We start from the raw sequence: 14,606 nt of genomic DNA on the forward strand, positions 1-14,606 counted from the left end.
TATACTCTGGATTGATTCCTCTGAACTAGCTCACCTAAACTTGTTTACTATTCATTAACAAGTCAAATAAATATTTTGCTGACTGTGAGAGGTCTAGCAAAGAGGGAAAAAACCCCAAACTATATCAGCATCTTTGTAAAAGGTAGCTGTGAATATTATGGCTAAAGACTGAACATTTGTTTAAGCAGGAGGTGCTGCTTTGCTCGTAGCTACTAGACCCTCTTAGTAAATAAAAGAGTGTCTGAATGTTATAAATGCATTGTGTTTTAGTAGTCTACAATTTTGCACTAAGGAGCCAGCCTCAGACAACACTTTAAAATTGCTAATGTCTGTAAATAAGGAATAAGGCCTTAGTCAAATAAATAATTAGCTTTGAGAAGCCACTATTAGGTTATGAATTTGTTAATTTTTCCCTTTCTCTTGTACACTCTCTGGTGTTAGTTCTTTAGCATAAGAGACACTCTTACATAATTCTGTTGAACTAAAGGACATCCTGAATCAGGCAGAGAGTGGAAAGGTCCACCATAGGAAAAGGTTCAGAAGAAAGCCAAAGGTCATAAAAACAGAAAAAATGGTGTGGACAAAGTATGGGTAGCAAGGAAGGTGACCTGAAAAAGGATGTCCCAGTTACCAAAAACTGCCATAATTTTATCAAGAACAGGTTGTGCAAAATTAACTTCCTTTGCTTTTGTGTTTTTTGGATAGGATTACTAGACTAGGAGATCACAAGGGTGCTGTATATCTAGTTGTTTAGATTGAAATAAGTAATTTAACAAAAGAAGTGGAGTAGGTCTTTTTTTATTATAGCTTTTTATTTACAAGATATATGCATGGGTAATTTTTCAGCATTGACAATTATAAAACCTTTTGTTCCAATTTTTCCCCTCCTGCTCCCCTCCACCCCCTCCCCCAGATTACAGGTTGACCAATACATGTTAGATATGTTAAAGTATAAGTTAAATACAATATATGTATACATGTCCATACAGTTATTTTGCTGTACAAAAAGAATCGGACTTTGAAATAGTGTGCAATTAATCTGTGAAGGAAATCAAAAATACAGGTGGACAAAAATAGAGGGGTTGGGAATTCTATGTAGTGATTCACAGTCATCTCCCAGAGTTCTTTTGCTGGGTGTACCTGGTTTAGTTCATTACTGCTCTATTGGAACTTATTTGGTTCATCTCATTGTTGAAGAAGGCCATGTCCATCAGAATTGATCATCATATGGTATTGTTGTTGAAGTATCTAATGATCTCCTAGTCCTGCTCATTTCACTCAGCATCAGTTTGTGTAAGTCTCTCCAGGCCTTTCTGAAATCATGCTGCTGGTCATTTCTTACAGAACAGTAATATTCCATAACATTCATATACCACAATTTATTCAGCCATTCTCCAATTGATGGGCATCCATTCAGTTTCCAGTTTCTGATTACTACAAAAAGAATTGCCACAAACATTCTTGCATACAGATCCCTTTCCCTCCTTTGAAATCTCTTTGGGATATAAGCCCAGTAGTAACACTGCTGGATCAAAGGGTATGTACAGTTTGATAACTTTTTGAGCAGAGTTCCAAATTGCTCTCCAGAATGGCTGGATGTATTCACAATTCCACCAACAATGTATCAGTGTCCTAGTTTTCCCACATCCCATCCAACATTCTGCATTATTTTTCCCTGTCATTCTAGCCAATCTGACAGGTGTGTAGTGATATCTCAGAGTAGTCTTAATTTGCATTTCTCCAAATAATAATGACTTGGAGCATCTTTTTATATGGCTAGAAATAGTTTTAATTTCTTCATCTGAGAATTGTCTGTTCATATCTTTGACCATTTATCAATTGGAGAATGGCTTGATTTCTTATAAATCAGAGTCAATTCTCTATATATTTTAGAAATGAGGCCTTTATCAGAACCTTTGACTGTAAAAATGTTTTCCCAGTTTATTGCTTCCCTTCTAATCTTGTCTGCATTAGTTTTTTGTAAAAAACTTTTCAATTTGACATAATCAAAAGTTTCTATTTTGTGATTAATAATGATCTCTTGTTCTTCTTTGGTCATAAATTCCTTCCTCTTCCACAGGTCTGAGAGGTAAATTATCCTAAATTCTTCTAATTTATTTATAATCTCATTCTTTATGCCTAGATCATGAACCCATTTTGACCTTATCTTAGTTTACGGTGTTAAGTGGGGGTCAATGTCTAGTTTCTACCATACTAATTTCCAATTTTCCCAGCAGTTTATGTCAAACAGTGAGTTATTATCCCAAAAGCTGGGGTCTTTGGGTTTGTCACACACTAGATAATTAAAGTTATTGACTGTTTTGTCCTTTGAACCTAATCTATTCCACTGATCAACTAGTCTATTTCTTAGCCAATACCAAATGGTTTTGGTAATCGCTGCTTTATAATATAATTTTAGATCTGGTATAAGTAAGCTACCTTCATTTGATTTTTTTTCATTAGTTCCCTTGAAATTCTTGACCTTTTGTTTTTTCATATGAACTTTATTGTTTTTTTTCTAGGTCATTAAAATAGTTTTTTGAGAGTCTGATATAGCGCTAAATAAATAGATTACTTTAGTTAGTATTGTCATCTTTATTATATTTGCTCATCCTATCCAAGAGCATTTAATATTTTTCCAATTGGTTAGATCTGACTTTATTTGTGTGGAAAGTGTTTTGTAGTTTTGCTCATGTAGTTCCTGATTTTCACTTGGCAGATAGATTCCTAAATATTTTATACTATTGGTAGTTACTTTAAATGGAATTTCTCTTTGTATCTCTTGCTGTTGGATTTTGTTAGTGATATATAAGAATGCTGATGACTTATGTGGGTTTATTTTGTATCCTGCAACTTTGCTAAAGGTGTGGATTATTTCTAATAGCTTTTTAATAGAATATCTGGGGTTCTCTTAAGTATACCATCATATCGTCAGCAAAGAGTGATAATTTGGTTTCCTCATTACCTACTCTAATTCCTTTAATCTCTTTCTCAACTCTTATTGCCAAAGCTAGCATTTCTAATACAATATTGAATAGTAATGGTGATAGCGGGCAACCTTGTTTCACTCCTGATCTTATTGGGAATAGTTCCAGTTTATCCCATTACATATGATGCTTACTGATGGTTTTAAATAGATGCTACTGATTATTTTAAGGAAAAGTCCATTTATTCCTATACTTTCAAGTGTTTTTAATAGGAATGGATGTTGGATTTTATCAAATGCTTTTTATGCATCTATTGAGATGATCATATGGTTTTTGTTAATTTGGTTATTAATATGGTCAATTATACTAAGTTTTCCTAATATTGAACTAGCCTTGCATTCCTGGTATAAATCCTACTTGGTCATGATGTATTATCCTGGGGATGATATGCTGTAGTCTTTTTGCTAATATCTTATTTAAGATTTTAGCATCAATATTCATTAGGGAGATTGGTTTATAATTTTCTTTCTATGTTTTCAACCTACCTGGTTTAGGTATTAGTACCATGTCTGTGGCATAAAAGGAATTTAGTAGGACTCCTTCATTCCCTATTTTTTCAAATAGTTTATATGTCATTGGGGCTAATTGTTCTTTAAATGTTTGGTATAATTCACATGTAAATACATCTGGTCCTGGGGATTTTTTCTTAGGGAGTTGATTAATAGTTTATTCTATTTCTTTTTCTGAAATGGGACTATTTGAGCAATTTACTATCTCCTCTGTTAATTTGGGAAGCCTATATTTTTGGAAGTATTCATCCATTTCACTTAGGTTATCAAATTTATTGGCATAAAGTTGGGCAAAGTAACACCTTATTATTTCTCTAATTTCCTCTTCATTGGTGGAAAGTTTTCCCTTTTCATTTTTAAGACTAACAATTTGATTTTTGTCTTTCCTTTTTCTAATCGGATTTTTCATAAAATTGGAGGAGGTTTTAATACCATTTACATGGATTCAGAATTGGTAGTCATCAGCAGTTTGATGGTAACTTGCAAGGAACTGGCATGTCCTGGGGATCTTTGTGGGGGCTTGTGCTGTTTGGTATTTTTGTAAGGGACTAATATAAGGACTTAGATGACATTCTTATCAAATAAGGAAATGATACAAAACTAGAAGAGATAGCTGACCTGTTGAATGGCAGGATCCAAACAGATGCTGACAGCTTGTACGTTGGACAAAATCTAGTAAGTTGAAATTTACTGGGGATCAATGTAAGTCTTAAAAATGGACTCAAAGAATCCACTCCACAAGTATATAAAATGAAGGCAGTATATTTATAGTAGTTTTCAAGAAGAGTTAGGCTATTTTTTAACTTCAGGGTCAAATGTGTGAAGAGTATATGATATATCATCTCCCAAAGGGAATGCAGGTTTAGGCTGCTTTGCAGAGAAGTCTCATGTTTAGGACTAGGGGGGTGATGCTAGTCCTTTTTGTACTTAAACTTGGTCAAAGATATGTATTTCTGGGCACTGAATTGTAGAAAGGGCATTGATAAGTTGGACAATGTTCAGAGGTAGATGACCAGAACAGTAAAGAATTAAGAATCCTGTCCCAAAGGAATAATTGAAGGGATTCCAGATAAGAAGACTAAGGGGGAAGACAATAATTGTCTTGAAAAGTTGCCACCTGGGAGAAGTTTAACAAAACTAGAATGAAGTCATAGAGAAATAGATTTATGTTTAATCTAAGGGGGAATTCCATTTTTTAAAATAACTTTTTATTGATAGAACCTATGCCAGGGTAATTTTTTACAGCATTATCCCTTGCATTCACTTCTGTTCTGATTTTTCCCCTCCCTCCCTCCATCCCCTCCCCTAGATGGCAAGCAGTCCTTTACATGTTGAATAGATTACAGTATATCCTAGTTACGATATACGTGTGCAGAACCGAACAGTTTTCTTGTTGCACAGGGAGAATTGAATACAGAAGGTATAAATAACCCGGGAAGAAAAACAAAAATGCAAGCAGTTTATATTACTTTCCCAGTGTTCTTTCTTTGGGTGTAGCTGCTTCTGTCCATCTTTGATCAATTAAAGCTCTCTTTATCGAAGAGATCCACTTCCATCAGAATACATCCTCAAACAGTATCGTTGTTATATATATATAATGATCTCCTGGTTCTGCTCATTTCACTTAGCATCAGTCCATGTAAGTCTCGCCAATCCTCTCTGTATTCATCCTGCTGGTCATTCCTTACAGAACAATAATATTCCATAACATTCATATACCACAATTTACCCAGCCATTCTCCAATTGATGGGCATCCTTTCATTTTCCAGCTTCTAGCCACTACAAACAGGGCTGCCACAAACATTTTGGCACATACAGGTCTAAGGGGGAATTCTATCCCTATCTCCAAGCTTCCTCACAATGAAAACTGTTCAAAATTCATTACCTTAGAAGGTAATGAATTTAACCTTATAGAAAGTTTTCAAAGAGAGGTTGGATGGCCTCTTCTCAGATATATTAAGGAAGAGATTCTTTTTAAGACTTAGTTGAACAAGATGACTTTTGAGGTTCCTTCTACCTCTAGTATTCTAGGATGCTCCATATTGAGGTCCCATAGATGAATGAGTGCTAGAAGTCTATATTCATCTGTGCCCTCTTGACAAATTAGAAGAATGACTAACAAGTAGGGGGAGGATCATCTATAATATTAAAAATTAATTTTCTTTTGTTTTAAAGCTGAACATTTATTAAATGAAATACTAATATGAAAGGAAATATTAAAGTGAAATGCTCTTAAGATTCTGCTCCTTGTGTTTTCCCATATCACACTCAGATCTTGGATCTTATTGATGGCTTCCATTTTTTTGATTAGTAATTTTTTTAGTAGTTTGTCACCTTAAAACAAATTAAAAATGTTTAATGTGAACATTTTCAGCTGAGGCAGCATATTTTTCAACGTGTAAAGATCATGTTGTGAACTCTGAAGTTCTGGTTTGAATACTAATTCCTTGAATATATATTAGTCATTTTCTCCAATTGCTACCTTTGTTTCCTGTACCTGGAAAAAAAATGAGTATTTTTAGATGTCTTAGAAAAAGAGAGTATTATGAGTTCTCCAGAAGATAGGAGCTTGACAAGGTATTATTGTGATTATTACTGTGAGTATTTAAAGGTTTCAGTTTTGGTTTTTTTTTGGTTATATATAAAGTTGCAAAGCAGTAAGTATGACAAAATATTGAAAGTCTTTCTTGATCTTTCTTTTTTTTCCCTGAAGAGTGTTTTGTGTTGAAATCTATTTTGTCAGCAGTTTTCAGAATTGAAAGAATATTCTTTTTTTCCTCTTATGATCTCCAAATATGTAAGTGGGGACTATAGAAGGGGAAAAAAGAGTAGAAAGATCTTCCTAATCAAGAAGATTGACATCCTGTGGTGGACTTCAATGATGTTGGCTGCATTTTCTGTTTACTCTAGTCCCTAATTGTCTCTTTAGCTAAAAATCTCCCCAGTTGCCTCAAACTGGTCTTTGAAGTGGGATTATTTAATCATATCTATTTGCTTCTGTGTGCCCTAGGTCCTTGCAAGCATGGAAGACATCAAGATCCGTGAGATGCAGCTTTTTGACTACAGGAAAAAAATAGCAGAGTCAGAGACTAAGTTAAAACAACAGCAGAACCTGTATGAAGCTGTAAGATCAGATAGGAATCTGTATAGCAAAAATCTGATTGAAGCTCAGGTAAAGAATACTATATCTTTCTTCTTCACTTTAAGTATTACTTCTCTTCCTGGTTAAAAAGTATTTCTTAAATATATTAATTGAAAGGTGGTTTAGATCAGGCATAAAGATCTCATATTCTGAGATTTTGTGAATTTATTTTTATCTTTTTTAAAGAGAAAATTCATTTGTATAGCTACTTAGAATGCCAAAACACTTGTTGATTTCTACTGATTAGTTTTATGTTAACAAAAACAAGAATTATTAAAACTGCTAGTGCTTTTCTTCTGAGATTACCCTCTACTTATGCTTATATCTTGTGTGTACTTTTTTTACACATAGATTCATTCATTAAAATGTGAACTAGTATGTATATTTTTTTCCTTTTCCACATTAGGGAACTGGGACTATATTTTGAACTTTCTTTGTATCCCTAACATTTAGCAATACAGTTAGTGAATAATAAATACTTACTGATTGACATAATAGGATCGTTTGAAGCACTTCTTTTTTAAGCATTAGATAGAATTACCATTCTTCCCTTTTTAAACTTACATCATGCCTATAGTAACCAAGAATCACATGCTCGTGATAAGCACTAATCTTAGAAAAAAATATCTGTTATGATTTTGACTTGGGTTGCCAGTTCTTTTTTGGTATTCAGTCATGTCACAACCTTTTTGGGGGTTTTCATAGCAAAGATACTGGAGCTATTTGCCATTTCCTTCTCCAGTTCATTTGACAGATGAGGAAACTGAGGCTAACAAGTTTAAGTGATTTGCCCAGGATTACATAGCTAGAAAAGATCTGAGGCCAGATTTGAATTTAGGATGATCCATCCTTCTGATTCCAGGCCTATTATTCTATCCACTGTGCTGCCTCCTTGGGAGGTAGAGTGCTATTGTTATTCCATTTTACAATTGAGGGAACTGAGTAAAGCAGGGGATAAGTGATTTGCTTAGAGTCTCACAGCTAATAAGTTTAATGCCAGGTTTGATTTAGGAAGATTAATCTTCCTGACTCCAGACTTGGGGCTCTATCCTCTGCACCACCTCCTTGCCCTCCCCAGTTCTTAGTTTTCTGTCAAATGAGGATAATACTATAATAACATCTAAAGTCTGACTATTAATGTTTAAATTACTTGAAGACTGATGGAGAAAAAGCAGCAATATAAGGGGGAAAGAGTAGTTCTATGTTGTAATGGGATCAAGAAGCTTATTTAGATTTTTATGAAAGACTTAGTTTTTGTTTTTGTTTTTTGCTATTTCTAAATTTTGAGCTTTAATAGGCATAGTGTGGGTATCTTTTTCAAATTTTTTTTCCTTTTCATCTGGTCAGGATGAGATTACAGAAATGAAGAGGAAGTTGAAGATTATGACTCATCAAGTAGATCAATTGAAAGAAGAAATATCTTCCAAAGAAGCAGCTCTTGTGAAATTACATCTGGAACACCAGCGAATAGAGAAGGAGAAGGAAACTCTGAAGGTACACAAACACTTTATCAAAGTGATTAGGATATCAGGATATTTGGGATAGAGTCTGAAATGCCTTCTCTTGTACTGTTTGCTCCAGGACAATAGCCATCTGTTTAGACATCTTTGGATCTTAGACATCATATCTTTGAACTTGCACCCAACAATTTTGAAAGATGTAGCCCAGTTACTAACCTGGCTGGGATCTAGGCATTTTTAATAACGCATTTATTTTTCCTTTTTCAGCTCTTGACTTGACATAAGAGAATCTCTTTCTGATGTTTTTGATGTGAAAATATTTTGTAGTCTTCTATAATTCTACTTGGAGATTATAGTATAAAAGAGATCAATCTTGAAACCTATCCAGGATAGTTATTATTTATTTATTAATGGGAAATGTCAGAGGGAATAGCAGTTAAACACTACATTATCTCTAATTTGGTTCTAGAATATGAATTCTATGGATCATGGCAAGACTATTGAATAATTAACATTTAGAGACATTATTTAAAGGGTGACTAAGAGGCCTAGTTTTGCTTTTAAAGCAGGAGTTTTTAACCTGGGATCCATGGACCCTCAACATATCAGTATATAGATTTCAGGATTTCTATGAACTCCAATGGAAAAAAAATCTCTATTTTTACTAATCTTTGGTTTACTTGTAACCTACAAGGCTTATTTTTGAATTTTTTAAAAAAGAGTATTCTGAGAAGTGTTCATGACATAAAAAAGATTAAGAACCCCTGTGATGATCCCTGTGGATGAATGTTTTAAATGTTCTATAGACACTAACATCATTGTTGATTTTGCTACTTTAGATATGGCTTAGAAATATAGTAAGTTTAAAGTGGATCCCCCTATATTCTCAGATTTGTAAGAAATATGCTATGATGATCATCAACATATAACTATGAATGTGTTCCAAATGATGAATTACAATAAGATCAAAACAAAGACCATGTAAATATTCTCAGATTTGTATTTCTTATAAATCTGAAATACACTTAGATGATCATCAACATGTAACTATGGATGTGTTCCAGATGGTGAATTACAATGAAATCAAATCAAAGATCATGTAGGATGCTCTATTGTCACCAGAGACAACAGTAGAATCCTGGAATTGTGGCTTAAGCTCAGATCTGGTAAACATCAGCCTAAATAGCAGAAGTTCCTTATATTCTATTGGGCTTTCCAGAGTTAGCCCTAGAGAAATACTATGAAAGATAGGTGTCTATGAATTCAAAATTTACATGCTTTTTGGTTCAAATTGTATTCCTTACTGCAGCTAGGAGACACTTCTTACTCTCTCCTAAGGATTTCTTTATTGGGTTAGTGCTAAGGTATAAAGAGGACTTTTTTATTTTTTATTTTTATTTTCCCCAGTTACACATAGAAACAACATTTTTTTTTTGGTTATACATATATATTCTTTTTTTTTTTTTAACATATCTTCTTATGAATCATGTTGGGAGAGAAAATCAGAACAAAAGGGAAAAACCGTGAGAGAGAAAAAAACAGAAGAAAAAGAAAAAAAAAGTGAAAAAAAGCATATGTTGATTTATATTCAGTCTCCACAGTTTTTTCTCTGGATTTGGATGGTAGTTTTCATCCAAAGTTTATTGGGAGTGCCTTGGATCACTGAACTTCTGAGAAGCAAATCCATCATAGTTGATCATAGCACTGTTTTGCTGTTGCTATGTATGCTGTTTTCCTGGTTCTGCTTGTTTTGCTCAGTATCAGTTCATATAAATCTTTTCAGGCCTTTCTAAAGTCAGCTTACTGATCATTTTTTATAGAGCAATAATATTTCATTGTTTTATACATCATAACATGTTCATCCAGTTCCCAAGTGATGGCATCTACTAATTTTTCAATTTCTTGCTACCACAAAAAGGGTTGCTGCAAACATTTTTGCACATATGGGTCCTTTTACCTCTTTTATGATTTCTTTGGGATATAGACCCAGTAGTGGCATTGCTGGGTCAAAAGATACGCACAGTTTTGTAGCTTTTTGGGCACAGTTCCAAATTGCTCTCCAGAATAATTGGAGATTTCACAACTCTACCAACAATGCATGAGTGTCCCAGTTTTCCCATATTCCCTTCAGCATTTATCATTATCTTTTCCTGACATCTTAGCCAATCTGAGAAGTATGAGGTGATGGATACCTCAGAGTTCTTTTAATTTGCACTTCTCTAACCAATAGTGATTTAGTTAAGTTTTTCATATGACTATGAATGGCTTTAATTTCTTTATCTGAAAATTGTCTCTTCATATCCTTTGACCATTTTATCACTTGGGGACAAAGATGACTTCTCATTCACTTTTGATTGTAGAATCGAGATTCTATAAGATAATTTTTGCATAGGAATAAATCTTTTTTATAGCTTCTTAGAAAATAGGTCTTTTAGTATTTAGTTAGAGCTTCTTTTGACATTTTAGTCTAGTGATATGAATTCCAATATACACGGGCCTTTGGGCCATAAATCTTTGCAGTTTTCATATTAACTCTGCTCAAAGAGAAATTTAATTTCTTATGAAATTTCTGTAAAGCAGTATAGGTGTAGGATTTCTTTCAGGTGGGTGTGAACTCTATCCAGTTTATTATACTGGGAGGCACCTTTTGATAGGGTAGCCCAATTTATTGCTTCTCTATAAGGATGAGAGAAGAACAGACTTCATATTCCTTGTCTTCAATTAGTGCCATCAAAAGAGGGAATCATGCTGTTTTCCATACTGCATTTCTTTTGTCAATTGCCTGCTAAGTTTGACTGACTCCTTGTGGTTCTGAGAATCATCAGCACATTATGGTTATGACAGGATGTCAATAGATTTTAGCAAAGTTGATGAATTTGGGCTTATATATCCCAGACTTATTTCATCAGCAGTGAAGGAACCATCTGATTTGGAATATATGCCTTTCAGTCCTAACCAGTCCCTGATTCTGTCTAGTCACCTCCAAATAATCCTGCATCACTTTGACAGTTCTTTGATTTTTGGTGAATAATTCAGCAGCAAGTATTATCTGTTCAGAAGCAAGTATCACATTAGTCTCAGTCTTTAGGGCACAGTATCCTTTAAGCTAATCCACTCTGTCTCATTTCATGGCTTGGGGAGCAATAGCAGAAGAGAACCTAATTATTCTGTAGCAAGAAAGCTCAATTAGTCCTGTTTGCTCTGCTGAGAAAGAAGCAGTCAGTTTTGGTAAAACATAGAATAATTGATAGGCTCCTGTAGTATGAAAAGAAGAGTCTTGTGAATAGTTTTCTTAAGGTGTCTGATTTATCTCTAAAGATGGAAATATTCAAGTGCAGAGACAATGAAGAAGCTACTGTGTTTCAACAGCTCTTGGTTATTGCATGCTGGAATCATCCCAGCAGATGTTAAGAACTACAAACATCTCTTAGAAAATGACTTCAGTTGGATGGATTTTGGGGGTGAACTAGAAACAGTTAACTGTACACAATAATACAGATTTATAACTACTAAATGCGTAACACCCAAGATTTTTTGTTTGCTGCCAATATCTAATGCCATACTTATTTACAGCTTATATATCTATAATATAAGGAGACCATTCAGAATTGTGATATATTATAAAAAATAATTATGTAGCAGTACCAAATGCATGAACAGTTTTACATTTTTGGACAGATACTTTTACATGCTATTGATTGCATTTTAATATAATAGGGCTTACATTTTGTACTCTTGATGGATTCAGATCAGCTCTTGATACTTAATAAAATGGAAGTAAATGTTACACATTTGGGAAAATAAAATTTTATTAAAAAAAACATGAATTGAGCAGGTATTTTATTGCTGTAGTCTCTGTCATATGATGTGATTGTGAAAATTGAAATGTTGATCCTCCACCCTTTTCCTTTTCCTTTGCAGAAATAAAACTTAGATTGCCTATGAAACATTTCTTTTTGTTTGTCTCTAGACCAAAGTATATTTCATGAATGAACAAACAGAATATCTTGTTTTGCTTTATTTTCATGGTTTTTGATTGCATTTAGTTTATAAAGATATATCTGGATTATCTTCTGTTTGAATAAGTTTGAGATATGAAATTTGTGACCTTTGTGACCCTTCTGTTTAACAGGTAGAATCTAGGTAGAGATGAGCCTCTAGGACTTATAGCATACCTTTCTAAAATGTGTCTGGGGAACTTCTCTAAAATTGTCCTTGAAAAAATGACTACCACTGTTTCTCTGGATCTCCCGATTTCATCATGTAACACTTTTTTGTTTTGACATCTTAACCTCAGTTTTCAGAATCTCCTGTAATTCTAAGATGAGCTCATGCCTTGTTATCAGGCATTAAAGCTAAGATTTTGATTTGGAATATTTACTGATCTTTTTACTCTTTCCTAAGAACCCCTCATTGCCATGCTATTCTTTTGGGTGATATTAGATTGACATGGGGAAGACAGATTAAAAATATATGGGAATATTATTCATGTAATTATTTTACTAAGCTAATTGCAATTCCACTTTTATGCTTAGAACAGGCCTCTCACCTGCACTTTGCTAATTATTACAAATCTAGTCCTTATTTCATCTCCTTTGTGAAATTATTACTAATATCTAACCCTTGTGACCTTTCCTTATGTTTAGATGGTATTTACTTTGTCATTCAATTTTTACTTATCAGATGCTGCATTTTATGTTAACTTTTCATATATGCACATATCTAATCATCTCTGCTTTGATTGTAAGTTTCCTGAAAACAGAGGCTATGTCTTACTTATCTTTTTATCCGCTTCAGTTTTTAGCATGGTGCTTCACACATAGTAAGTACAAGAGTATTTTTGTTGCAAGCGTGTATATGTCGTAAAATGGGGTATGTTTTATTTCCTCAATTAAATTGCATGTGCATTAAGAGCAGTATTCCTTCCCCCTCCCCCCAGTTCTCATGGTGCCTTATACATAGTTGATTTTATTAGACCTTTGGTTGAATATTTGTTTATATACCAAGTGGCCCCCAAAGTCAACTTACAAAAGGAAAAGACCAATATGTTAATTTTATAATTCACTATGTCCTCAGCATGATTCTTTATATATATTTTATGTAAATTCCCTTGGTAGTTAGTTGTAATGCTGTAAAATGCTGCTGAATATGAAGGGAGACCACTCCACATATATGGCAAAATGTTAGAAATTCCTCCTGGGCACAATTCACAGAATAAACATGTTAACTGTAATGTGCATTACTACACTACCTTATCTGTGTTTTTGTGCTGGGTTTATGTTCTTTCAGTTTTGTCTTTGCTCATGTGAATGATTAGAGCCATGTTGAATGGACCAACCTAGAAATGTTTGTGAAGCTCAATGATGCATCTAAATCTTGGTCTTCAATTCATACTTTGGGTGCTTACTAAGCAAAATTTATCTGGGTCTTTTGTTCTTGTCAGGCTGAACTGCAGAAACTGAGACAACAAGCCCTTGAGACCAAACACTTTATTGAAAAACAAGAAGCCGAGGAGAGAAAACTCCTGAGAATAATCACTGAGGCTGATGCTGAGAGATTGAGGCAGAAGAAGGAGCTGGAGCAGGTGGGAAGACTATTCATCAAGAAATAAAGGTGTTTGAGTCAACATAGTCACTCTTTCTCTCTAAATTTTTCATCTCTATGGAAAGATAGTTCCATCTGCATATCTTTCATTTGTCTCATATGAAATATACTATATGCAGTGCTTATTGAAGAGGAAGGAGACACTTCATCAAATGCTTTCTTACTTGCTTGATGACTCTAATGTCTTATTAAAACTGGCATTTCTTTCCAGTTACTAACATTGTTCATGGTACTATGTTTCTCCCTTTTCTAGGTCATAAGTGAGCGAGATATTTTGGGATCTCAGCTGGTGAGGCGGAATGATGAGCTTGCTTTGCTCTATGAGAAGATCAAAATCCAGCAGTCTGTACTGAACAAAGGAGAAAATCAGTACAACCAGAGAATAGAAGACATGCGCATTCTCAAACTGGAGATCAAGAAACTGCGAAGGGAAAAGGGCATTCTTGCCAAAAGTGTGGCAAATGTGGAAGAACTCAGGTTGAGATACCCCAAACATAGTTCCTTAGCAGTCATGGATATATTACCATATTGTGAACAATTGAAACAATTGGTTTTTACTTTCACTTATCCAGACATATATTTACTAAGTTATAAGAAAGAAACCCAGGATATCATAAAATGTTATAGAATATCCTTGAAACAGGAAGGACCTTGGAAATTACCTAATTTAGCTCTGCCCCCAACATCCCATTTTATAGAGGAGGAAATGGTGTCTGAAAGAGAGATTCTAGGTCACTTAGCTTTTGTAAATCATGAGGCAATAGTAAAACTCCTAGATTTTTTGACACTAATGTTCTTTCCACTATTCTACATGCTGGATAAAATGTTATGTAAATAATGTCCCATACTAACCTTTATTTTCTTTTTGTGGGTTTATATATAGAATTGAAAGAGAAGAAAAAT

At 34.0% G+C, this 14,606-nt stretch overlaps 1 protein-coding gene across 3 annotated transcripts in view; it reads left to right on the forward strand.

The window, feature by feature from the left end:
• Positions 1-14,606, forward strand: part of CFAP58 (cilia and flagella associated protein 58) — a 118,894-nt gene that overhangs the window by 34,104 nt on the left and 70,184 nt on the right. For all 3 annotated transcript variants that reach the window (XM_051981363.1, XM_051981365.1, XM_051981364.1), the window contains exons 10-13: positions 6,508-6,669; positions 7,987-8,133; positions 13,543-13,683; positions 13,957-14,180. In XM_051981363.1, coding sequence (XP_051837323.1) covers positions 6,508-6,669; positions 7,987-8,133; positions 13,543-13,683; positions 13,957-14,180 — 674 coding nt within the window. The remainder of the gene's footprint in view (positions 1-6,507; positions 6,670-7,986; positions 8,134-13,542; positions 13,684-13,956; positions 14,181-14,606) is intronic.

This window comes from Antechinus flavipes, chromosome 2 (assembly GCF_016432865.1).
Source record: "Antechinus flavipes isolate AdamAnt ecotype Samford, QLD, Australia chromosome 2, AdamAnt_v2, whole genome shotgun sequence".
In the NCBI taxonomy this organism is placed as follows: Eukaryota; Metazoa; Chordata; class Mammalia; order Dasyuromorphia; family Dasyuridae; genus Antechinus; species Antechinus flavipes.